Below are 24,487 nucleotides of genomic sequence, written 5' to 3'. Positions count from 1 at the left end.
CGATGACAACATCTTGGTGCGTTTTCCTCTTCGGTTCTTGCTCCTCGCAATGGAATTCCATCTCCATTTCCATACGTTCCATATTTGCTCTTCTCCCCTTTCCTTAAGCCATTATGACCTGGATTTTCCCTGCTCTTTAATGGAGGTTCCTTTCCTCTCATCGCCCCTCACTTCAAGCTGGCGTCAAGAAATCGCTGGGTGTGCACTTCACAAATTCCAAACACAAACAAGCATTTGATAGAGCTTTGGTATATCATATAACATCAGCTTTAGATACAAAGGCACTTTCTAATTTCAATTGAGCATTAACATGTTGATAGGTCATTTTGATCCCACTCAGAGTAGTTTGAGCTATTCAGATTTCACATAATTTTGAACAGTTTCTGTGGACTGATTATCCATGGTGTTTGAGTCGAAGTACCCGAATGGAATTGCCAACTTAACTATCAGAAAGTGTGAATGAGAAGGTTCTCAATAGCTTAATTAAATGTAAACCCAGGATGTATCCATGATGTATGTATACAAGTGTCATTATATATCAGCCATGGAGCAAATTTGGGCAGAGCATGGAATGTGGTGCAGTGCCCGTTTTGTGTGTACCATCCCTATGTCAAAGCATGCAGATATTGCTGTACCATGTTCACACGTTGGCTTGCTAATTTTGGCCTGCTATACGCCAGTGGTTATACTTGATTCCAGCTAACTGGGAACATGGAGGTTTTTTTAGCATGGTTACCTAGAAGTGAACACTTTTTCCACAACAATCTTTGAAGTTTCACTGCACACTGAGAAGTATTCCAGTTGATAGTGGAACACTAATTTTATTGCAACTTGCCTTTGGTTGATGGGTAGCTTGCATGAACGAGTCAAAACATGCTTGTTATATAGTACAATCTTAATATTGATTTGCTTATTTTTTGTTTCCCTGGTCAATTTAGAAAGGAAAAGTGAAGGAGGCAGCTCAGCGTTACCAGTATGCCCTGAAGAAATTTCCCCGAGAGGGCTTTGGGGAAGACTTGAAAACCTTCAGAGAGCTGAAGGTGTCTCTCCTCCTTAATCTCTCACGTTGCCGAAGGAAAATGAATGTAAGTAACACTGCCTTTTCCAATGAGGGGGAATGGTGAGTTTCTGACTTTTGTTGTGCATAGAGTGTCAAGATTTTCCTTTACACACTTAGGAAATGCTTCTGTCACTCAGCATGATGGACAATTATTTGGGGGAGTTACAGGAGGAGTGAGGTGTTGGTTTTGTAGCAGCACAACAGAATAGCAGAATTCCAGGCTGCTCAAAGCAACCTCTGCACAATTAATTACACTCCTTAAGATATGTGAGAGTTCCAAACTTGGAGTTTTGCTCAATAAACAATGTGCGACTAATAAAGAAAATGGTAATAGATAATTTGATATGGGTGCCGGCAGCTCCATTATGTACATGTGTGTGTACATGTGGAAAATGCTTGCGTGCTGGATTGTGTGAGGCATTGGATTAAATAGAAGCTGCATGGTATGTTGCCCTTTCACCATAATCGGACACAGTGTTTCTGTCTTCTAATGTTACTCTCTGTCACTTTCCTTTCAGCTTCTCTTGCTGTCTCTGTTCCTTATGTGACATGGTTTTCCATCTGCAGGGCAGTGTCAGTGAGGAACCTGAGTGGGTGGGTGGATTAGACAAGAGACACTTGAACAGAGTTCCGTCAAAGTCTCATAAAACTGTGTACATTTGAATACAAATCAATGTTTCCCACCTTTGCTTTATCGCCTACTATTGTTGGCTGTCTAACTTTGAAGGGGTCCTCCCTTGCATAGTCTGTATTTTGCAAACATTGCAGGAGTTTTCTTCTCAACTGAATATATGTTTATAGGTGCACGGGGGACCTCTAATGACTGTAAGGGAGCTCTTCTCACACATTCTTTTGAATAAGTCTCTTGTCAGCTTTCTCTATTTCCTGCCCAAGGCCATCCCTCTTTGCTTAGAAGTTTTTTTCCTTCTTGCATATTGCTAGCTCACTGAATATGACGCCAATGCTTCAGACTAGTTTTCTTTTTTTCTTCTTTCCTGTAGATCATCAGTACATAGCATTTTACACCATACTCTAGTTTCCCAAAAAGATCCACCTTTAAACTTAAACACTCTAGGTGTTAAGAAATCTATTTAAAGTGGGAGTTTCTAAAATTCTGGACATGCTTTGAAATCGTATCAACTGCATACTTAACAGGAATGTCAGTAGTAACATGTGCACTTGTCTTTCAAGGTACAGGGCAATGGTTTGAACACAGACCTGTCCGGTTAAGACATAATTGGGATTCTCAACTGTGCCATACAGCTTTTGCCTGAGGGATAGGAGGTTGGATAAGAGGTTTTTTAGAGAGAAAGAGGGAGATAGAATAGCTAAGATTGGAATGGGGACCTAACACTGCAGGCGGACACAGACCCTTTTCAGGAGGTGAAAGTGTGTAAGAAAGTTTGTTTAAAAGAGGGTAGACACAGTAACTATGATGATTGGCCGTTTGGAAAACTGAAGGCTCATTTATCCCTTTTTTTTCAAATCTAAAAATCTGACGGAATAATATCTACCAGATAATAATCTGCCAAATGGCTAATCATTTCATCCCACATCAGTCTTTGTTAAAAAGTAATTACACTGTTCACTTGGTCTTTAGTACCTTTCCCTATTCTTACTAATCGCTGATGCTACTTTCTTGTTCTCCTGAGCCAGTTCAATGCTAATCCTCTCTGGATTCCACTTTGATGCAGCCTAATCGGTCACATACACCCAGTGCAACTCAGTAACCTTTATTATATCTGATGGTAAAAGTACTGCATTTCTCCCGCTTTCTACTATGTCCTCTTTTCTCCCCACTGCCAAATGTATGTCTTGTTTGTTCTGTAAATTCAAACTGTAAAACAACACTTTAACCCCATTAGGCATGATGTTTGAAAGGCCATAACATAGTGAAGATTCACTTATATGTTTTTTATGTCTTTGGACTGGCACATGTGTGGTGAGGCAGGGGGCATAACAAGACCAATCGTGGGGTACAAAGTAAAAGAAATAGCAAATCCAGATTAACTTCATACCAGCATACACATCATTAGTTGAATATTTCCTGGGAAATGTATCCAGCGGCCAAGGCAGAATTTACTGAATGATAAAAATGGATAATAAAAATACAGAGCTGGAACACCAAAGTGATGTAGACTTTAAGGCAGAAGACCTCAAAGAAGATAAGTCTATCAATGCATATATACTGGAGGGAGGTGGAAATAGAGTGAGTGGTCTTATTTTGGAGCGATTGCTATTCCTCTAGCTTCTAGGTACAAGTGTTTTGCTGTGGAAGAGTGCAACCACGACAACCAATACTAATCCCTGTGGCTCCTCTGTATCCCGATCTCCTCTGACTGATACATTTCTTGCTGTTCATCTTTCTTTTATCACTGCCATCGCTCTTGTCAAGTCGACTCCACCAGTTGTGTCTCTAATCTGTCTGAAAAAAGTGGGAACCTGTTACTGCAATTCTTTAGTTACGTTTACCTCCACAGGAGTACTCTTTTCCCTTCACACCAAAACTCTCTAATCCACCTGTGTAACACACTCGATCTGCTGTGACTTGTGTACTGCGCTCAATTTCCTTTGCCTTTTGTACTGTGCTCTATCGCTGCACTTGATCTCTTTTGACCTGTCTGTTCCTCTTTCCTATCCATTTTTACCAGACTTGATCACTTTTGACTTGTGTACTTCACGCAATCATCTTTGGCTTGTGTATTGCACTTGTTCAGATTTGATTTGTGTACTGCACTTGCTCACATTTGACTTGTGTACCTCACTTAATTCCTTACACTCGGATCTCACTCTTTGCCAAATATAATACTATGCAATTGTCATACTCCCACCGCCTTTCTGCCATGGCTCCGTTGCCTCATTCTCTCCTGCCTCTGACTCCAGAACAAGAAGATAACCCTTCTCATTGGGTACCATCTCCAGCAATACCAGAGTATCTAATCTGTAACAGCACTGCAATGCTTAGCTCTCTGAGAATGAGGGCCAGTATCAAAATCAGTGGTGTTTCCCACTTTACCCACAGTATGAATTCTGTTATTGAAAGCATTTATTCAAATTATCTCTCAATTTATGAAGGTTATTCCTGCTTTGAGAATGTTTTTCCAGAACAAGCATTACCTGCTGCTACAAAATGTGTTCTCATTTCAGGAATTCTCTGCATCTTTCCTGATTTGGCATTGATGCTCAAAGACTTGGCAGCAACTTAAGCAACCAATATGCTAGAGCGATTTAATTCTCCCGTTTTTCTTTAAATCTATTGACAAATCTTTTTGACTCTGTTCTTTTTCAAGATGCAAAAATATGTATTTGTAACTTTGCTCTTTACTCCTAAGTTACATACATATACATATATATTTGTTTTGTTTTCTTTGTTTATTATTGTAACGGCAGGATTTTGGAATGGCCGAGGAATTTGCCACTAAAGCACTGGAGCTGAAACCAAAATCCTACGAGGCGTACTATGCACGAGCCAGGGCAAAGCGCAGTAGCAGGTGAGGAGAGAGAGGGGCGAACTAGAGATCGCCTTGTTTGCTTAAAGCTGCCACGGGGACCATACTATCTGCATTATTAAGGGGTGGAATCTGGGCTGTCAGTCAGAAGGCAAGAGCTTGTGCTAATATAAGGGCATTTATACAAACTCGTAATGGCCATGGGGGAGGTAGGGCAAACCTTGATTTACTAACAAGAACAGCTTGTTGAACACAATCTAGAGAGTAAGGGTGGGGCCCAGTCACAATCCTTGCAAGTTCAATAGTTTGCACATTCAGTTTTGAATATTCCAGACCTTTGAACCCATTTGCAGACTCATGTTGGTCAATCATCCACTCCTTGCCCATGCAATTATATGTCATGCAAAGGTTCAAGTATTAAGACATGTAGTTCCTTGATAGTGCAGAACTTCTTGCTAGTTTAGTGTTCAGTTATCGTGGGCCCCAAAACATGTATGAGATTATTAAAAGTACATCACGAGTAGATACAGTGCCAGGTGATCTTTTTGAAAGACGTTTTTGTCATGTGAATTTCTTACTCTTAATGTCCAGGACACTTGAATGGTAGGAAAAATCTTTCACTTTGTCAACAAAATGACACTCTCACTTTTGACTGTGGGTTTACAGACTTCACAGAATGCCAAGCTGGTTCATTTAAGTTTAGCAGTGTCGTTGTTGGAGTCGGGCCCCATCTTTTTAATCCTTTTATGATTTTGCATCGGCTGAAAGCTTGTTTAGCCAACATAAAACCTCATGTCCCTCTAATTGTGCCTCTCCTCCTCCCTTTCACTGATGGTGCCACATCTCGGCAGGCCAGTTGCCCCATGCCTCATTCTCCATCACCATCCTAAAAATACATGTCTTGATATTTATACAGGTGCTGATTATTTTATGTCAACAAGGAGTTTGTTTTGTAGCACTGAGGAAACGTTCTTTCTAGAGCATTCAAGAAAATACTTCCATCCTAATGCACCAATCAAGTGGTACAGCACACACAGAAATAGAGTACATGGATGCAGTGCCGGAAGTTGATGAACAAGCTATTCCATCACTCGCCAGACAGCATCATAGACCCCAGTCCTGGAAAAGCACATTGTATAGTTCTAGCAAGGAGGCATCACCATTTCCTAATCCAATTAACTGAACCCTAGATGCCCCCCTAGACTCCTGGTGCTCTCTTGTGCCAGCTATTTAAAGCCAAACTGAATAAGCTTGATTTCACTTTTGCTTTTCATAAATCCTCCCCTATTAATTGTGTTGCCAACTTTGATTGCAATTTGGATGCTTAAAAGGCCAGCGTGGAAGTCTCAGCCACACATATCCATCATACAATTGCGATATTTAGTTAATCAATGTTTACATGTAGCTCTCCTTTCAGCATATTTTACAGAATTAATTTCTACTAGACTCTAGTCCGTCTATTTGCTTAGATGCATGGCTCTCATCTCAACATTAAGAATTTGTGAGACCACATCTCTTTTACTTCTAAGTTAAGGTCACCTTGGTGCAACTATAAACATATATGACACACGCATGGCTTTGTTGAACATGCGTACGTAAGGATCTTTCGATCTGTGTGTGGCAGTTCAAAGGCATTTCTGATGAACACCTTTGTTGGTTGCATAAAATCATTCTGCATGTGCATTATTTCTGAAAACTTGATTGGTTGCATTGTTATCTTTTCCAGCTTAGGCTTGCAAAACTTTCGAGTTATAAAAAATGGAACCAGCTTTAACCTTATTCGTTGGAGGTAACACCCTGTGTGCAATGCACGTCTAATGGAAAAGTAGACCTTGCCTTGCATGAGGAAAACAAATCTTGTTTAGCTGTGTGTTTTAAAGGGAGAGCTGTTCACTGTGGTACAGGGGTTCTACCACCAATACCCAGAATTGCCACCAATGCTTGCCTCATAAATGGCAAGCTTCCATGTCAGCAAGTATCTTCCCATCAAATCAGCCGGATGTGATTTGAACCTAGCTGTGATGAAAGCGCAATTGTGTTGTAGAACACAGCCCTAAGTCTTTTCCATTGATTCTAGTTCTTCCTGTGATCGAAATAACTCTCATCCTAAAGTTTCTTGTACGTCCTCCTGTTTGTTGGCCCTTGTTCTGAGCATGCTCTTTTGCTCATTTCAGGCCAGGACAGGTCTCTGTCCTGTCCTGAAAAAGAGTTTAGAATAGGGGATGGGGCCCAGTTCATAATAGCTACTCAGCATTACACAAAGTAGACCGTTTTATTCCTTTTTTTGCTTATTGACATTTTTACTTTCTAGTGTTGTATTTCCACAAAAACCAAACAGATTTACTTGCAGGCCCACCCATTTACCCACAGAATCAAATATTGTTCCTCCTTGTCACTCAACTGAACTATTTGTGTTTCATCAATATGTTCTGCTAGAAAATTAAGTGCCTCTTACTCAACCCCTATGTATTTACCTTAAATTGCTTCTCTCTTCATATATTAAATTAAGCAGTTGTCTGAATGCTGAAATGATTTTAACAATTGCAACAGTTTTAACTCCCGTTCTCATTTGTCAAGCAGGCAGTTTGCGGCAGCCCTGGAGGACCTGAACGAGGCCATCAAGCTTTGTCCGAATAACAGGGAGATCCAACGGTTGCTTATGAGAGTGGAAGATGAGTGCAGGCAAATACAGCAGCAGCAGGAACTTCCAGATGAGCCTGAACCAGAGGCCCAAAACGAAGACCTTGATTCTGTTCAGGATATCTATGAAGAGGAATATCTTGAGCAGGACAATGAGAATGTTTCACTTGGCCTTCAGTCTGAGTCAAGGCCAAGCCAGGGCCTCCCTATCATTCAAAGTCCACCGCCTTCTCCGGCTCATCGAGACTCTGCCTACATGTCTGGTTCACCTATTGCATCACAACAGGTTTTTGACTTCAGGTCACATAGTTCTGTGGGTTCTCCAACAAGGCAAGGGTACCAACCCACCTCTCCTTCCCTTTCTCCAACACACCAGAACTCTCATTACAGACAGAGTCCACCACATACTTCTCCAGCACACCAGACTTCATCATATCGCTTTAGCCCACCTCCCGTGGGTAGCCTAGTGATGGAATACCCAAGCCCACCACCCTCTCCTCGTAGAGCGCCACAGTACCGAGCCAGTCCTCCAACTGAAAGTATAAGTGTGTATAGACCTCAGTCAGGATCTCCTGTGCGATACCAGCAAGAGCCCAGCATTGGACAGCATCCTGGTAGGCCTAAATCTCCATTGTCCAAAATGACTCAAAGGTCTTTCCAGATGCCTCAGCTTCCAACTCCAGTTCCACAGCCAGGGCACAGACTTCAGGCAGCCAAGGCGCAAATTGTGAGGAGCAACCAACCAAGCTCAGCAGTGCATTCTAGTGCTGTGATACCTACAGGTGCTTATGGTCAAGTATCTCATTCTATGAGTAGTAAATATCAATCGTCTTCAGGAGATATGGGTGTTAGTCAAAGTAGGTTAGTCTACCAGGCTTCATTGGGTGGATTAATTGCAGATGGGAGACCAGTGCAGCATGTCCAGGGAAGCTTAAGTGCAGGAGCCATCTGTCAGCATGGAGGCCTGGTCAAAGAAGATCTTCCACAAAGGCCAACCTCGGCATACCGAGGTGGAATGAGGTACAATCAAACACCCCAGATTGGACGCAGTCAATCTGCTTCATACTACCCTGTCTGCCATACAAAGTTGGAATTGGAGCGCTCTTCCCTTCCTTCGAGCCAACTTGGTTCTCCAGATGTGTCTCACCTAATTCGAAGACCCATTAGCATCAATCCCACTGAAATAAAGCCTCACCCACCCACCCCTAGGCCATTGCTTCATTCTCAAAGTGTTGGTCTACGATTCTCCCCATCTAGCAATAGCATCTCATCTTCCTCCAACCTGAGTGCCACTTTTCGCCCTTCCTCATCTATTCAGCAAATGGAAATCCCGCTGAAGCCAGCATATGACCGATTGTGTGATGAGCTTTCTCCAGTTTCTCCACCCCAAGGGGGATACCCTGGTGAACAAGCCCGCTCCAGGACCACACCATTCATGGGAATTATAGATAAAACAGCACGGACCCAGCAGTACCCTCACTTTCACCAACAATCTCGGACATGGGCTGTCTCATCAGTGGATACAGTCATCAGCCCTACATCTCCTGGAAACTTGCCTCAGACAGATTCCTACAGCCCACCTTCATCAATCAGCAACATTGCCTTTTATAACAAAACCAACAATGCTCAGAATGGCCATTTGCTAGAAGAAGACTATTATAGTACACATGGGCTAATGGCAAATGGGTCCCGTGGAGAGATTTTGGAGCGTGTTAGCCAGACCGCCTCATATCCCGATGTTAAGGTGGCTAGAACACTACCTGTTGCACAGGCATACCAGGACAACCTTTTTCGACAGCTGTCCAGGGACTCGCGACAAGGGCAGACATCACCTATCAAACCAAAGAGACCATTTGTGGAGTCCAATGTATAAAACTTGCCTGTTGGAGTGGATTGACAATAACCATTCTATTTTCAGCACACATTTCCAGCCCACTTCCATGTATTATCCTGTGTCATCCCAATTTGCTTTCTTCAGTCAGTTCTCTGTGACATCTGGAGACCACTGAAGACGCACTGACTCCCCTGTCTGAACCTTGGCGAGATAAAGTGCTGTTTCTGTTTCCAACTCCAACATACCAGGATTTGTGCCCAATCAGAATGTTTGAATACATGCTGTGTTGTAATTTATATTTAAAGAGAATGCGACAGGTTCCTTCAGCCAATCAAATGACTCTATGGACAGAAGGTTCTTTCTTGACAAAACAACATTTCTTTATTATAGTAAAGGCATTTTTTTTTTAATATTACTATTTTAGTTGAACTTAATTGTATTTTCTAATTTAAACACAGACAGTGTTAACCTGCTTTAAAATACTCATTGGGACTGCACTGTTTCTCTGAAGATCTAGAAGTGCTGCAACGCAGTCATGACCAGACAGACCAAGGGATGCTCTTTTAGGCTTTCCTATGAGTTCAGCATCTTCAGAACCGATAGTCCAAAGTAAGGACAGTAGGTCAAGGTGATCATGTCCTCCTCATTGGATTTGGGAGGACATTTTGAAAACATTGAATTCATCTCCCTGTTCACACATGCAGCACCTTGGCATCAAGCACATCATCCTTTGCTTTCATTTCTGGAACGGGTAGTCCTTATTCTACATTCAAAATAGGTACTACAGTTACTTTATTGCTTGGGGTTGCAATGATTCACACGCATCTACGTGTACCTCCCTGCCCTTGGGATGCTTTGATAAGAACTTTGATGTGATTGCACTCATTTTATCAGGCTTTTGAAGTGGTGGAACAGAATATTTGAGTCCTGTTTCCAAAACCAAACCAGTATCGCTGTTGTTTACAAAGTGTGTCTCTTTAACTTAACAATATCCTAAGTAATTAGGCATGCCGTACATAGGGTGATGCCTTATTGTCTCACTTAAATGTATTTAAATTCTAATTTGTGCATTGCCCATTTAAAGAAAATCTGCAGAGCGTATAGTAAGCAGCCTGTCAATTAGAAAATGGGTAGGTTGAGTTTTTCTAATGTTAAAGCCATTAGAGGTATGGTTCTAGTGGTTCACCAGAGGTCCTTTTTATTGCCGGGAATTCTGCCACCCTGTTTAATTATGTATGGTTTCTATATGTGGCCGTGAGGCAATGCAGTACATTTGCAGGCACTTTCCAAGGGCTAACACATCTGCTTTATTTTTCATTAGTAACACATCACTCTCCTGCAACCGTCGCCATATGCACTACAGGCAACATGCTATACTGGAAGTGATCAGAAGCTGACACACTGGTTTACAGGCAGGTGTAGTCCTGCTGTTTACAAACGAGTTCCATCCTAGCCTTTACATGCAAAACCTAGCCTGCTGTCCTTTACCTGGTTTGGGTGTTTTCATTGCTTTTTGTTCCCGTTTTCATGTACTAGTAAACGTTGAGAACCAAGGGAACAGCATCCAGCCCTTTTTTGGGTAACTTTTGGGTTTGCTGTAGCATTTGTGAATGTATGCCTGTGCCAATAATAGACAATGGAGGCTGCCTCAAAAGCGTCCTCAACCCTCCAGGCATCAGAAGACAAGCTATAAATGTTGGCCCCACCCCCAAGTAGTAGCAGGATGCACTTACCATGGAGTTATTGAGCTGGCCCCATTATCCAGTGAGTGGATTCTTTCTAAAAAAGTCGTTTTAACCATACATTCACTCACTTTATTGAATCTGGAGTATGTAGAACACAGGCAAGTGATGAAGTCTGGCTATGCTTTATCGTGATCATTCGCCACATTCACAGTGCTCAGTGATATGGGATGCCAGGGTTGACTAGACCTAGTGATTTGTAGCTTAATGCAAACAGAGGAATTTGTGTTAATTGAAGTGTCACTTGCAGCAGGTCACAAGTCTGCCTTATTGTTGCCCTGGCTGCACATTAAAAAGGGTGTACATGTTTTCAGTGTCATGAGGACAAAAATGCATGTCCAATTTACAGTGCACTACTGTGTATTCTGGGCATTTCCCCAAATTGGCATTTAACAAAAAGTTGGTGCTCCTTGGGCACTCCCCTGCAGGTTACATTTTCTAACAAATGTGAAGCCCTGTTAGTTGATGTCTTATCTTGGTGTGTGGCCTTTCTTTAGACCCATCTGAGGGCCATTTATGGTTTATAGCATGACTCTCACTCACTCTAGCAGAGAGAATGAGCCACCCGAACCTGGGCAGGCAAGGGATAAAGAAGGTTGATATACACTGCGGTCTTGAACCAGTTACACTAGTTGTATCTTGTGCCTGTCCACTTTTTTACGTCCTTGTGTTATCAGTCGTGGTTGTCTCATTCTGCTTCTTGCAAAGCTTTCAGTACCCCTAATGTTTTAACCTGTTGGCTACTTCATTTAATGTTTTAGCCCGTGATACTTCAGCCCACGATACATGGACATATCTTCCACATTATAGGAAAAAACATTTTGTTTTCAGTCTGTAGTAAACCGCACTTAGCTTTAAGTTCAAATCATCTTTTATAAGTGTTTGGGTGAAAGCTGTGGATTCAGATGGGCTTCCCTTTGGAAGAAGGTTGGGTGGCTGCAATGTGTACTATCCTCTGCAAAACACTGCAGATCCACGTGCTAAAACTGAACAGTCAGGGCTTTCATTAGTTTTAATTTTAATTTTTTTTGTATCTTGTCGCCCCTAGGGCTTCCTGTAATGTTGCATGCAGCTTTAGCCTCCATCCTGCAAAAGCCAAAAATAGCACTCCAGACTTCTATCCACTTATGGAGGTCTGTTTCTTTTCAATCCACATTCAAGTCGCGAAGAACTCCTAGTGAAAATGTTTGTTGTAATTAAAAACACACGTTTCAAAAAAAAATCTGGTTGCCATGCTAAGTACTGTGAGGCGGTTGAGGATATTGCAACTAATACGTTCCTGTATTGGAACATTGCCTTTAGCTAAAGGAACAAGGAACCCATCGGCTGACATTTTAGTCTTTCTGGTACAACAGTTTAGGAAACATTTTCTATTGTGGGGACTCCGACTAAGTCGAAATGCATTCTCTATAAGGGTACTGCCCGAATATTACAATGTAAAATCCTACATTGAAAAATAAATAAAATTGAAAATTGTAAAAGTAATGAAAGGCTAAGCACCTTAAGGCACTTGCATTGCTATAAAATAATTAACTGATGCATCGAGGGATTTGTATGCTGTTGCCACATGCCTGTGAAACTTACACCTTTCCTTCTTAAAAAACAGGGAACTCCATTTTTTATTTTTTTGCAGTGCACTAACATAATGAAAGCTGAATATCCTGTTCTCATACAGCAACAGTAAACCCAGGGAATCCAAATTGCCTAGCTTTGCCACTTTGGTTGCACATACACGAAGAGAAATGTCTTATGTTCACAGAACTGCCACAGAGAACTAGATCATCCTCACCTGGCTGCAGAGCTGGGCACAGGGTAATGGGATCTCTTTTTTGTAAATCGGCTTCACACACAGGAATATAGACGGTATCTTATGTAGATGGGAGTCGCAAACAAAAGCTGTTTAGAAGGTGCCAGAGTATGTTCTAACTTTTACCTAGATCAGAAAAGGGATTCAGTCACACAGCTCGTCTATGCAGCCACTGAAGTGGATCTACTTTACACAATTTTATATAGGGTTATGGTGCCTATTGTATAGAATATTGGTTTGAATATTTAATATCTGCATTTATTGGCCTTTCTTGGAAAGATTGGGGTGGTCTGTTTAGTTTGTTTAAGATCTCATCAAACATTCCGATCAGCCAGGGTAAAATAACTTAAGTAGGTGCACCTGGTAGTGAGTTGATGGGCAATGTGCCTTAGAAACACGGTTCTCAAATTGGCACTACTTCCTCATCTTTGCCCCACCCACTTTTTAAAGAAACAATCAAAAGAAAATATTTGAAAGTCACAAACATTTTAAATAGTCGGCTTTCTCTTTCAAAAGGGCTACACAAAAACCTAGCACATATCACTTCTAAACCAAAACACAAAACAGTGAATTTCAGGGCTGAACAGGAACTCAAAGATGTGTAATCAGGTACCTTGACTCTCCTGATTTTAGTTTTCCCTATTGCCTTTTTACCTTTTTTGTGACTGCTGTCACCTTTATAATGGAGTCTCTCTCTCTCTAGCAGTAGTGTAATTGATTGCATCTTGAGCAAGAACCTTTACCCTTTCTGTGTAAAAGCATTGTTCCTATTACATTCTGAACTCCAAAACATACCATATTCAATTATGTTTACTTCAATAACTGGTGGCACACATGTTTGTGTTCACGGGTAAGAAATGTGATGGGGATAGTTTCAGAAGGGAAAATTGTATGTGATTCTGCCAAGGCGTATCATTACTTGCCAGGTGCTGCTGAAGCGAACTCTGAGCTCAGTCACCCCAATATCTGGATCCCCAGCTGCTGGCTAATTAGTACAGTCTGAAACTAAAAGCTGCAGCTAGTTTGTGGATAGAGCATAAACAAACCAATCCCATTCACTAATTGTTGGCAACCATTTTATTTGATCACACGATAGGAAGTGATGTCACTGAAGGCAAGTCCTTTTGCTCTCAAATTCAAACTTAGGTGAATGTGATAGGTAGTGTTCAGACAGAGACTTCAGCACTTTATACAGGTTTAAGCCTTTGCTTTGCTGCCGCCAGATGGATGGCAATCTCTCTGTATTTTAAGTTCTAAGAAGGGGACATTTCACTATTTGGTTCATAAAGTTAGTTACTGAAATAAAATACAATCTACATGTTTGTATTCTTTCTAATGATGCCCAAGCATACACAGAATCAGACACTGCAACCATCTCATTAGTATTGCACTATAAATTCAAAACATGGTCTCTCTCTCATCCAGTGTAAATGACTGCACTTTACCAGTTCCACATACTCCGGTCAATATTGAATTTTTGTGTTTTCATTAGAAAAAGACAAGAGGGTTCTCATATTTTAATGTATTTTTAAAAAAAAAATGAAAAATGCACACAAAAAAATCCAAACAGAGTAATTATTGTATAGCACAAGAGATAAACTGTTGTACATATGAATAGTCAAAAAGGGGACGTTTTTTTAATAATTGGGTGGGAATGGGAAAATATTATTATGAGTGACTTAAAGTGCTTCTCCAGTAATGTTCTCACGGGCTCTGTTCATGGGTATTAACTGGAAACAACTGGAAAACTGTTATTTATGCTTTCAAAAATTGTTTGCATTCTTGACAAAGGTAGTACATGGATTCCTGCACTCTTCGGTTTGGACACAATAACGATCAATGTAGGCTGTTGATTTATTTGTAAATAGGATATGCTCGGTGTTGGTGTCATTCTGAAGTGTCTACTTTATTATTATTTTTGTTTTTGGAGAGAGTTAGAATTTTCAGTTGATACATTTGTGCCACTCTTCTGGGAAAAGCTTCTAAACGTCAGTTCAGTTCATTTTGTTTTCATAGTACCCCCTCTCATTCCAACCTAGCATATTTAAAATATAACTCCTGGCAGATGGAGAATGTTGAACTCATTACAGTCTGGTGTTTTCCTAATTCCTTCAAAGCCATCTTCGGATCTCTGAAAAGGCCTTCTTTGTGCTCTTGCTCTTTAATGCAAAGCATAGCTCCTTAATTTCTACTGTTAGTCTCTCTTTATTTCTAATTGACTCTTAATTATTGTTCCCTCTTAATTATCTGTATAAATTCTGATGCGCTGTGCCCATCCTCTGCACGAACAAACACTTAAATTATTATACCCTGTCAGCCCTCCATTGCTTGACTAATGAAAGGAGCTTTAACAGTTCAAAGATTGATCCAATCATTATTTCCCAGGGTCCAAATGTTTCAAGTGCCATAGCCATGATGGAGTTAGTTGTATTCTTCTACTTTTCTGTCATGCACCATCTTGAACTTGTTGCCCAATGATGCATTGGTTCTGCAGAGGAACGACATCGGTGGCCACAAGTGCTTAATGTTTGCTAAAATTAGGGGACAGGAATATTTGGATAGTGATGTAAGTGAGGGTTGTAGTTGTCTCGAGTTTCTGGTTTGTTTTCCATATCCCTGAGAAGATAGCAAGCACTTTATTCCGAGTGATGGGACCAGTGATTGGTTTCCTTCTTGATATGCACTGTGCATCTTGTAACTGTCTGCATACTAGACCTTTCTGTACAGTGATTGGTTTGTATGCCCACTTCCCTGGTCAATAAGGTCCAATCTTAAATGAGCTAAAATGCAAATAAATGCCTATCTCTCCCCTGTTAAGTAATTAAAAAAGAGGACGTGAAGTTTTTAATGGTTCCGGTGTAACACCTTGTGCCAAAATTCTGGCTTCCATCAGCCAAGGTGATTGTTTAGTGAATTTACAAGAAACATTTACTCTTTCGGATAACAACGCCTCGTCCCTCGTCAATGTGTAATTCTTTTAATGACAGCGACTCGAGTGTGCCAAAAAAAAGATGCTTCCCTTTATTCCAACAATGTTTTAGGACTGTTCACAACATTGTGTCATGATCTCATATTCCCTCTACACAAGAGTTTCTTATGTCTACCTAACATTCTCAACACATCTGCCCCTCAGGTAACATTTCATGTCTCTGTCTTTGGGTAGGATACCTCCGAAAAAACGGATTTTCAGCGTGCTACTTCAAATGCAGTTTGTGATTAGAAAAAGTATCATAGCGGAACTTCAGTGTTTACATGATGGGAGCTTTGTTGTATTTATGATTATTAAGTGCCAATATGCGTCATGGCAAGAGTGTTCCTCCATTAACATAACAAATGTTATCCACTGTTCTGTTGCTCCTAAGCCATGTGGGCTCTGGCAGATGGCCCTTGCATAGAACACACGTTGTTGTAGAAATATGCTCATAAAAACACTCTATTCTTCAGGTAACATCTTGATAACTCGGAGCATCCTCTCGACTTTAGGTCACACATAGGTGGTCCTTGTCACGATACAGAGCATGTCTGTAGGTGTTCAAATCTGGCACTACAATTTCCTGTTATGGGCCATGGGTGTATCCTTCTACTGCTCCAGGAACTTCATCTCCTGCCATAGAAGTTTGGGGAAAATGTATATAATCACCTAAACTCTTGAGACCTTATCGCATCCGAGTCCATGACTGCAGTTTAGGGGTGATTACGCCTTGTTCCATGCATCAGTTTAAAAATAAGTTATGTACTTAATTTTCTACTGTGTTAACTTTGCCATTCAGGGGAGTTCACGGACAGGTTTTCCATGTAGTTAAGACCAACAGAGACTCTTCAGATGATCATTAATCATTGACTGATCCTGCCATTATTAGTGATATTAATAGACTTCTGTATCCCAATGAAAAAAACATTCTCCATCTCACTGGTACAGTGAGCTTTGCCCAACATTTTTTTGCAAAACCTGTGAGATGAACTGTCTCACTGAAAAGACTCCTGCTGAAGATGTTACCTCATTAAGAAGGCTTGATGAATTTCATCTTCTTTCACATTTATAACCTCCCAATTGTGTACTGCGCAGTTTTGACATCACTTCAATCTCTTCAAACAATCATCCCAAAGGTGATTTGTAACTCCTACGTTAACAAAACGCTTGATCTTATAGCTTTATTTCAAAGACTCTTGAGTTCTGCTGTGGACATTGTGCAAAATACAGATTTTAGAAGTGCCCTAAGTTTTAACGTTGAGGGTACTGGTATGATGGTTCTCTCATAGTGCCTATAATTTTACTTTAAAAGCACACATTTACTGTTGGTGTTGTGTATTCGTTGTCCATTAGTGGCTTACTGTAATTAAGAATTGAAACGTCTCTGATCCTTGTCACAGGTAGTCTATATTGTGTTGAAACTTAAGTGAGCCAAGTAAATTTTTTAAAACTTTTTATGAAGCATGCACTAGGTCTTAGGCAAGTAGCCCCTCTCCACACTGGACTTGTCACTTAAGAGCATATCAATCAAGTTTGCTCTGTTTTGGTTGTGGGGGCTTGGAGTTGGCTCATTTTTGGACTATTAACTGGTGTTACAATGGCAAGAAACATATTACATTAGATGCACTGCAAGCCTTCAGCTGCGTGCAAATAATTTTGTCTCGAATTTGCCTTCACGCCCGTTTTCTGGTGTCACATACGAGGGTGGTTGCAGGCGTTGCAATCTGCATCAGATTAGGGTTATTGTGCCCACAGCTATAGTAAGGGGTAATTAGGATGTCTCTGCCTTGTGATTAAAATAGGTGCCTTCATGTTATTTCCAGTCCTCCTAAAATAGTTTGTGCTATCTTTTTGGATGGGCTAGACCGTGCCCCAATGCGCCTAACCACCCTGGTTTTCTTTCTTGCTATTTCAAGTTCTTTTTCTGTTTTCTGTAGTTTCACCCTCAATTCCTCAATTTGTTTGTGATTATGAGATTGCCAAGTATAAACATAGAGCTAAAGGAACATTTTGGTATTTGAGCATTCACCACAGCTACATCCATACAATAGGAAGATTTAAAGGGCAGATCTATGGAAAAAAAGAAATCCAGTTTGGCTCGTTTTGACCCAACAATCAAGTCACTGCATCAGTGAATTGGGTTATGTTGTGCCTGCTATATGTACAACTAAGGCTTTCTAGGGGTGGGTACAATAATGTTATCAAACATTTCAAATAAACTGAAGCTCTTCCATTAGAATGGCACCAACATGCAGTGCTATGTGGACCTCCCAGAACCGGGGTTCCGTATTTATATACAGTCATTGGTCTCTATTCTGTCTACTTCAAAACACAAGAGTCATTGAGTTCTGTGACCCATGTAGGCTGTTTATAAAGACCTACCGGAAACTGGTTGAAGGGCTCTGGTGACAAGAGTTCGGGCCCTCCATGTTCTACTTTTGTGCACTGTCCTATAAGACTGTCACTGGAAAATGTTTAAGTCCTTTCAAGTTTTCCATCCACTTTTCTACAAATCTAATGTAAATAAAGAGCGCTCTCTGTACAGTGTATTTATTCAATGCATGCTAGTCTTTCGATTCCGCTCTGTGAAATCACTGCAATTGTGATCTATTTTCCTGCAAGGTGGCAGGGAGGATGGACCCGCCTTCCACTGAATGGCTGAACTGAGGCACTCAGCTTCGGGGTATAAGAAACACAACTTAATTTTATTATTTTTATTTCCGTTTTCTTCCTTTCCTTTTTTGTTGCTGTACTTGCTTGCTTGAGCAAAGTTTTATTGTCTGGTATATGTGAGCTGTGAGATAGATGTGAAAAGTTCTTAAATGAATGCGTCGTCCCCTCTTTCTCCCCCAATCCTCTGTACACAGATTGTAATCTGTACAATGAAAACTGTATTATGAAAAAATGTACTTATTTATAAATGGTTAACACTTGGAAAACAAAGATCTGGAGTATTGTTTGCATTGTCTTTATTATTTATTTCTCACCATTTTACCATTCTCTCTTTTGTACTCATCCATAATTTACATTTTCTTTTCTGCTGTATATAACCAGACTGTGTTACTTACTGTATTTTAAGTCTAATAGCATGTGTGACTGCACCTACATGCCCATGGCATGAATTGATCCACGGATGCAATGTGGGCAATTTGTGTTTGCGCCCAAATGTTCTCACTCTTCTTATTTCATATGACCTTTGCCTTTTGCTTAGTTTTATGTTCACTTTTCTCTGGGACACATTGTTCTGGTTGGAAGAGTATTTAATGTTGCCATCTAAACTGTCAAGTTTGTATTACTGGTCCCTTTCTAATAGTTTTTGTTTGTCCAATAACTTCTGTATCTTGTTCCGCTATCTCAACTCCTACCCCTCTATCAACCCTGGATATGCATGCATCGTTTATTGTGTGCTTTGCTACAAAACTTCCAATCAATATGTGCAAAGAGACGACATAAATAAGTCTGACAAGGTAAGTCTGGAATTAATGGGGTTGGCCATCAAGCTTGGTGTGGTTCAACATTTTGCAGTCAAGCTTGATTCAGTAAAATTAAAATGTCTGTAGCCTTCAAGCATCTGAACACGGGTTTGCGAAAGAAAACATCCTTTTGTATTTTACCTGAACTGCAAACAGCTTTGAAGGCCATGGTGTCTCCACCCTTTAGAATCTAAAACATGATGAGCAGTCAATTGTGTCAGCATGTGGAAGCATTTCCCAGTGTGCCCTTGCAGTCACACTTGTTAAGAAGCAGAGTAGGAGCAACATATGGCCGACACAGAGTTGTGGGTAGCCAAAGGTTTATTAGTGTTTACTGGGTTGGGCCAATTTAAGGCAATTACCTAGAAAACCTTTAGCAATGAGAGGATGGCTTCTCATTGAGTTGAACTGTTCAAGTGTTTTCAGTTGGGTGGAACTCAATCCAGGTCCCTTTTTGAGGTGAATGATCATTTCACAGACCTTGGGGATTTCAAGTGTCTACACACTTCTTTCTTCTCTCCTGGTTGTCTGATTCCTGTACTCTGTTCTGGGGAAGCTGCTTGTATTGGGTCTCCGGGGCACCACATGACCATACAGTAGTCCTGTACTGTGTTAGAAGCTAGGACTGGATAATGGTGAGTAAAATTCCAAGGCTTCTCCCACAATGCTGGCAACCTGAGTATCCGTAGAGGCTTTGCTTCAGTGTTCTTTCCACCTCACGCTTTTGTGCCTAAGGGTACCTCTACTGTATTGTGTCCTCTACTGTCTCTCCCCAAGTACCTCCTTTGCCTCGTGCTCGTACCTCCACCCTTTCCAATTTCTTCTTCTCCTGTCCCCTGTGGACTGTCTCCAACCCCACCCCACCCCACCCCCATATGTTTCTCTGAATGTCCTCCTGGTATTTTTGTTCACCCTCCTCTTGCCTAGTACACCCTCCAGCCTACTCCTGATGTCTCTGCCCACCCTCCCTCTTCTCACCCATTAGTGCCTTCTCCAGCCTCCCCTGATATCTCCTTACAACCTCCTTGCCGTATAGTATGTCATACAACTACCTATGTCCGTTTAGTTTCTCCTTCAGACCCATATTGCCACACTCTCCAACTGGCTTTCCCCACCACTTCTCTGTCACATGCCACCTCCTCCATCATTCACTCACAAACTCCTTCTGCCCATTCAATGTGAAATGGGCTATTACTTTTGTAGTAATCTACAATCTCCCCTTTGACGGCCCTATGTAGGAACAGGCACACCTGAATCTCATGATTAATGTGTGAACAGAATTGGAACACCGGTCCTGAAAACCCAAAACATCTGATTGTAATACTGTTTTGCCACAGTATGCAGTAACATGGACCGTGCCTGTCCATCCTTTTTTTCCATTTTTCCATATGTGCTCAGGGGATGACAGACAGATATGATATGATATGATTGGTTATTTATAACGCGCTTAATACCCAGAGGTTTCTAAGCGTGGAACCGGGGATCGAACCTGTGTTGTTCTGTGTGGTCTTGCTTCCAAGGCAAGCATGTTGCCCCTGAGCTATCCTCCCGAGAACAGATAGCCCTTGCATAGGCTTTCCCCACTCTGCCCACCATAGTGGGCACAGCTCCCTGAAAATTGAGGGTTCATCTTCACTGTGCCTATTGAGTGCAGTCAGGCTTTCATAGACTTGCTCCCTGCAGCACTCCCCAGGAGGGAAGCTTTATCAAAGGGACTACTAGGGCTCAATAATACATTTCTCCCATGAGCATTTTTAAATGGACAGGCATTGAGACAGTTAAGACCCAATGACAGTCTTCTGCTTTAATACTGGGAATAATGAAGAGGTGCAGAGATCCCCCATGAACCTCCTTCGTGCCCAGCATCACACTGCAGATGGTGGCGCCCAACCCCCATCTCGTTTCTCCCCATATCGAGCATTCATGGCCTAAGCTGTCACCATTGTGTCTGTGCAAGTGGAGTAAGCAGTAGTTTGTGGACTGCACCATAGGCTGCAAGACCTACCTGTCATTTGTATTACTTTATCTCCTGCTTGCAGGCCAAAATTGTGAGCTTCATGTTCCCTGAAACACTAATTAAATACTGTTTCGAGTGGATTGTGTCCTCCAACGTATTCCTCATCTTAGATGTATTCCATCCAGCTTTGCTGCTCTTTTGAAATTTTTTCGGCAGAGGGCGCCGTGCGTCGATGTCGTCGAGTCGATGGTCCCTCGAAGGCCTCAGTCGAGGGTGACGTCATCGGGTTTATAAGTAGCATGCACGGCGCCCGTTGGCCTCAGTTCCGTTTTTCCGCAGTTACGTTGCTTCAGACATTCGCCGCGCCTCAAGTTCTGTGACAAATATATATATAAACAAGAAGAAATATGTCCTCGTCATCGACACCGACCACGACCCCGAGATCGGGTTTCAAGAAATGCAAGTCGTGCGGCTCAAAAATGTCGATCACGGACCCGCACCGCGAGTGTTTGTGGTGCCTCGGAGAAGGCCACGACATGGAGGCCTGTTCGAAGTGTCAGGCGATGACGGGGAAGGGCTTGCGATAAAGGAGAGGAAAGCTACAGGTAGGTCGGAAGGATCGAAAAGCCTCTAGCGTCGAGTCGAGACCCCATGAGGAGAAATCTCCTATACGTGAAAGGCATCGATCTAGGTCCGAAGCGATTCTCATCACTCGTCTTCGTCAAAAAAATCGAAGAAACGACACCACAGGTCTCCCTCCACCTCGTCGTCAGACGAGTCTCCAAAAAAAATGAAATGCCCCACGAAACATTCGTCTTCCGAAGAGTGGGAAGCATTCAGGGTCAAAATGATGGAGGTGTTCGAGAAGGCGAAGCCTCGGACCGCGCCTTCTTTGGAAGCCGGCCGGGGGCATCATCGCTCCGACACTCGCGCGCCCTCGAGCCCGGGTGATCGTAAAAGGAAGGATAGGGAACCTTCCAGGACGCCGAGCGATAAACGCTCGAGTTGAGTCGACCGCTCGAGGTCACTGACGCCGTCCGAGACCTGTCACACCTCGAAGGGAAAATCGTCGAAGACTGCCTCAACACCTTCGAAGCAGACCCTGGCGATGACCACTATGTCGTCGACACCTTTATCGACGTCGACGCCGAAACCCTCGGCGCCAAAGGCTCCAACCAAGCCAGGGCAGCCAGAAAAAGAGAAGGAGAAAGTTACAAAACATGTAATTTCTTCAGAGCCTGGTACTACACCTCCTCTCCCAGAAAAGGTTTTCAAGCCTCTCACTAGGAAGGAGTTTTTTCAAATCCTTGACCTCAATTTTTGAGGAACAGGAGATATCAGAGGAGGAAAATGTACCTTTTGGATTGGAATATGGCACCCCAAATGTCCCAGAATGCTTAATCTCAGAGGAAAGCAGAATGAGGGGTTTGGTGGAGTCTTTACATAATGCAAGTGGCATTGACACTTCTCCTGAGAATTACTTTGGTAGACCAGATCCAGGAGAGCATGCCAGTTCATCTTACCGTCAGTTAATGACCAAGGTGGTAGATTACTTGGGATGGGCTAGACCACCAGCCCCATTCGTCCAAGACGATTTAACAGACATATTGGACCATGGTCCGACTGAAGACCCAGTACTACTTTTTCATGTAGACTCACAAAACAGGGTGGCCAAGAATTGAGAAACTCCGGATTCTATTCCTCCGGTAAATAAGTCCCTCGCATCAAAATACCGCCCAGCCAGTAGCGACCCCGGCTATCTGTCAAAACATCCAACTCCCGAGAGTCTGGTCATACAGGAAGCCACAGCTTCTAACAAACTTGCGTACCCGTCTATCCCTCCAGAGAGGGACGATAAGCGTGTGGATGGTTGGGCACGGAAGGTATTTTCAGCCGGGAGCATGGCATTAAAATCTGCCAACTCCACATGTGCCTTGGCAAAATTTTCGTACACTCTGTGGGAGTGCATCGCAATGGCGGCGGAGCACATACCAGAAGGGGAAGAAAGTGAAGGTTTCCTCGCCATCGTTAGAGATGGAAAGGAGGCCATGCAGGATTGGACACTGCGGATAGTGTAAGCAGGTCCATGGGCACTAGCACGGTAATGCGCAGGTTTGCGTGCTTACGGAAGTCGGGTTTTGCACCGGACGTACAGAACCGCCTTCTGAACATGCCTTTTGACGGGTCTCACCTTTTTGGCGACAAGGCTGACGAGAGCCTTGAGAGGTTGCAGACCTCAAAAGCAGCGGGCAAATCTTTAGGAGCTGCTATTAGGCAACCTCAGCCTTTTCGTGCACAAGGGCAATCATGGAGGGGACGATCCTATCATTATTACGCCTCATGGAAAGACGAGAGGAATGGCCAGTCAAAGGGGCCAAAGAAAGGCCACTCGTGGTGGACGAGAAAAACGTGCTAAGCCAGCTCCAGCTGCAGCCTCTTTGCCATCAGCGGCTGCAACATCCGACACAAAACCACTTTGAGGACTTGCACCACAAAACACCTGTAGGAGGCAGGCTGTCGCAGCATCTGCAAGAATGGCAAGCCATTACTTCAGATATTTGGGCTTTAGAAATAATAGCCCAAGGCTACTGCCTTCCTTTTCTAATGCAACCTCAAAGCAATCCACCAGGGAGACACCCGTTGAAAGTTTCAAACCCACTCCTACAGCAGTAAGTTCTAACCCTGCTGGAGAAAGGTGCTATAGAACCAGTACCTGCAGCAGAGAGGAAAAAGGGATGGTACTCCCCGTATTATTTGATCCCCAAAAAGGACGGAGGACTGAGACCCATCTTGGACTTAAGAAACTTGAACAAGTTCCTCAGGAAAGACAAATTCAAGATGGTTACCCTTTCTCAGATCCTTCAGGCCCTTCAACTCCAGGACTGGTTGGTGTCATTGGACCTCCAGGATGCTTATTTTCATGTGCCGATTCATCTCAAGCACAGAAAATACCTGAGGTTCATAGTTGGCGACTCACACTATCCGTTTCGAGTCCTGCCATTCGGGTTGACCTCCGCCCCGAGGCTCTTCACCAAGTTAATGGTAGTGGCGGCAGCGCACCTCAGGAGAGGGGCGATTCATGTCTACCGCTACCTGGACGATTGGTTGATCAGAGCGCGCTCTGCCGAGCAAGCACTGGATCATCTGAAAGTCACCTGCCACTTCCTCCACAAACTGGGCTTCTCCCTCAATTTAAAGAAGTCTCAAATGACACCTTCCCAACAGCTTCAATACATAGGAGCTGTATTAGATACATCCTTGGGAAAGAGCTCGCCTCCCAAGACGAGGGCTCAAGACATTCTTCAGATGGTTTCCAAATTCCAAAATGCCCAAAATCTCCAGGCTTACGACTTTTTAAGGTTGCTCGGCCTCATGGCATCCTGCATCTTACTGGTGCCAGAGGCACGCTTGAGGATGAGATCCCTTCAATGGGCCCTAAAGACTCAGTGGTCCCAGTTCTCCGGTCAGAAGACGGATCTTCTTATATTCCGAACAAGGTCAGACAAGACCTTCTATGGTGGACCTGTACAGAGAAAATCCTAAAAGGAGAACCT

General features: G+C 42.6%; 1 protein-coding gene across 6 annotated transcripts in view; it reads left to right on the top strand.

Annotated features, from left to right (window-relative positions):
* Positions 1–18,446, top strand: part of TANC2 (tetratricopeptide repeat, ankyrin repeat and coiled-coil containing 2) — a 3,436,361-nt gene extending 3,417,915 nt beyond the window's left edge. For 4 of the 6 annotated variants that reach the window (XM_069634134.1, XM_069634132.1, XM_069634137.1 and 1 more), the window contains 3 exons: positions 939–1,085; positions 4,451–4,551; positions 7,087–18,446. In XM_069634134.1, the coding sequence (XP_069490235.1) occupies positions 939–1,085; positions 4,451–4,551; positions 7,087–9,022 (2,184 nt within the window). In that variant the 3' untranslated portion in view covers positions 9,023–18,446. The remainder of the gene's footprint in view (positions 1–938; positions 1,086–4,450; positions 4,552–7,086) is intronic. The other 2 variants (XM_069634135.1, XM_069634133.1) reach the window with 1 other exon arrangement.
* Positions 18,447–24,487: the final 6,041 nt, after the last annotated feature.

Source organism: Ambystoma mexicanum, chromosome 13 (assembly GCF_040938575.1).
Source record: "Ambystoma mexicanum isolate Mex_15411 chromosome 13, UKY_AmexF1_1, whole genome shotgun sequence".
NCBI lineage: Eukaryota > Metazoa > Chordata > Amphibia > Caudata > Ambystomatidae > Ambystoma > Ambystoma mexicanum.
The sequence above is the reverse complement of the archived record's forward strand: the minus strand, read 5'-3'. Positions and strand labels throughout refer to the sequence as shown.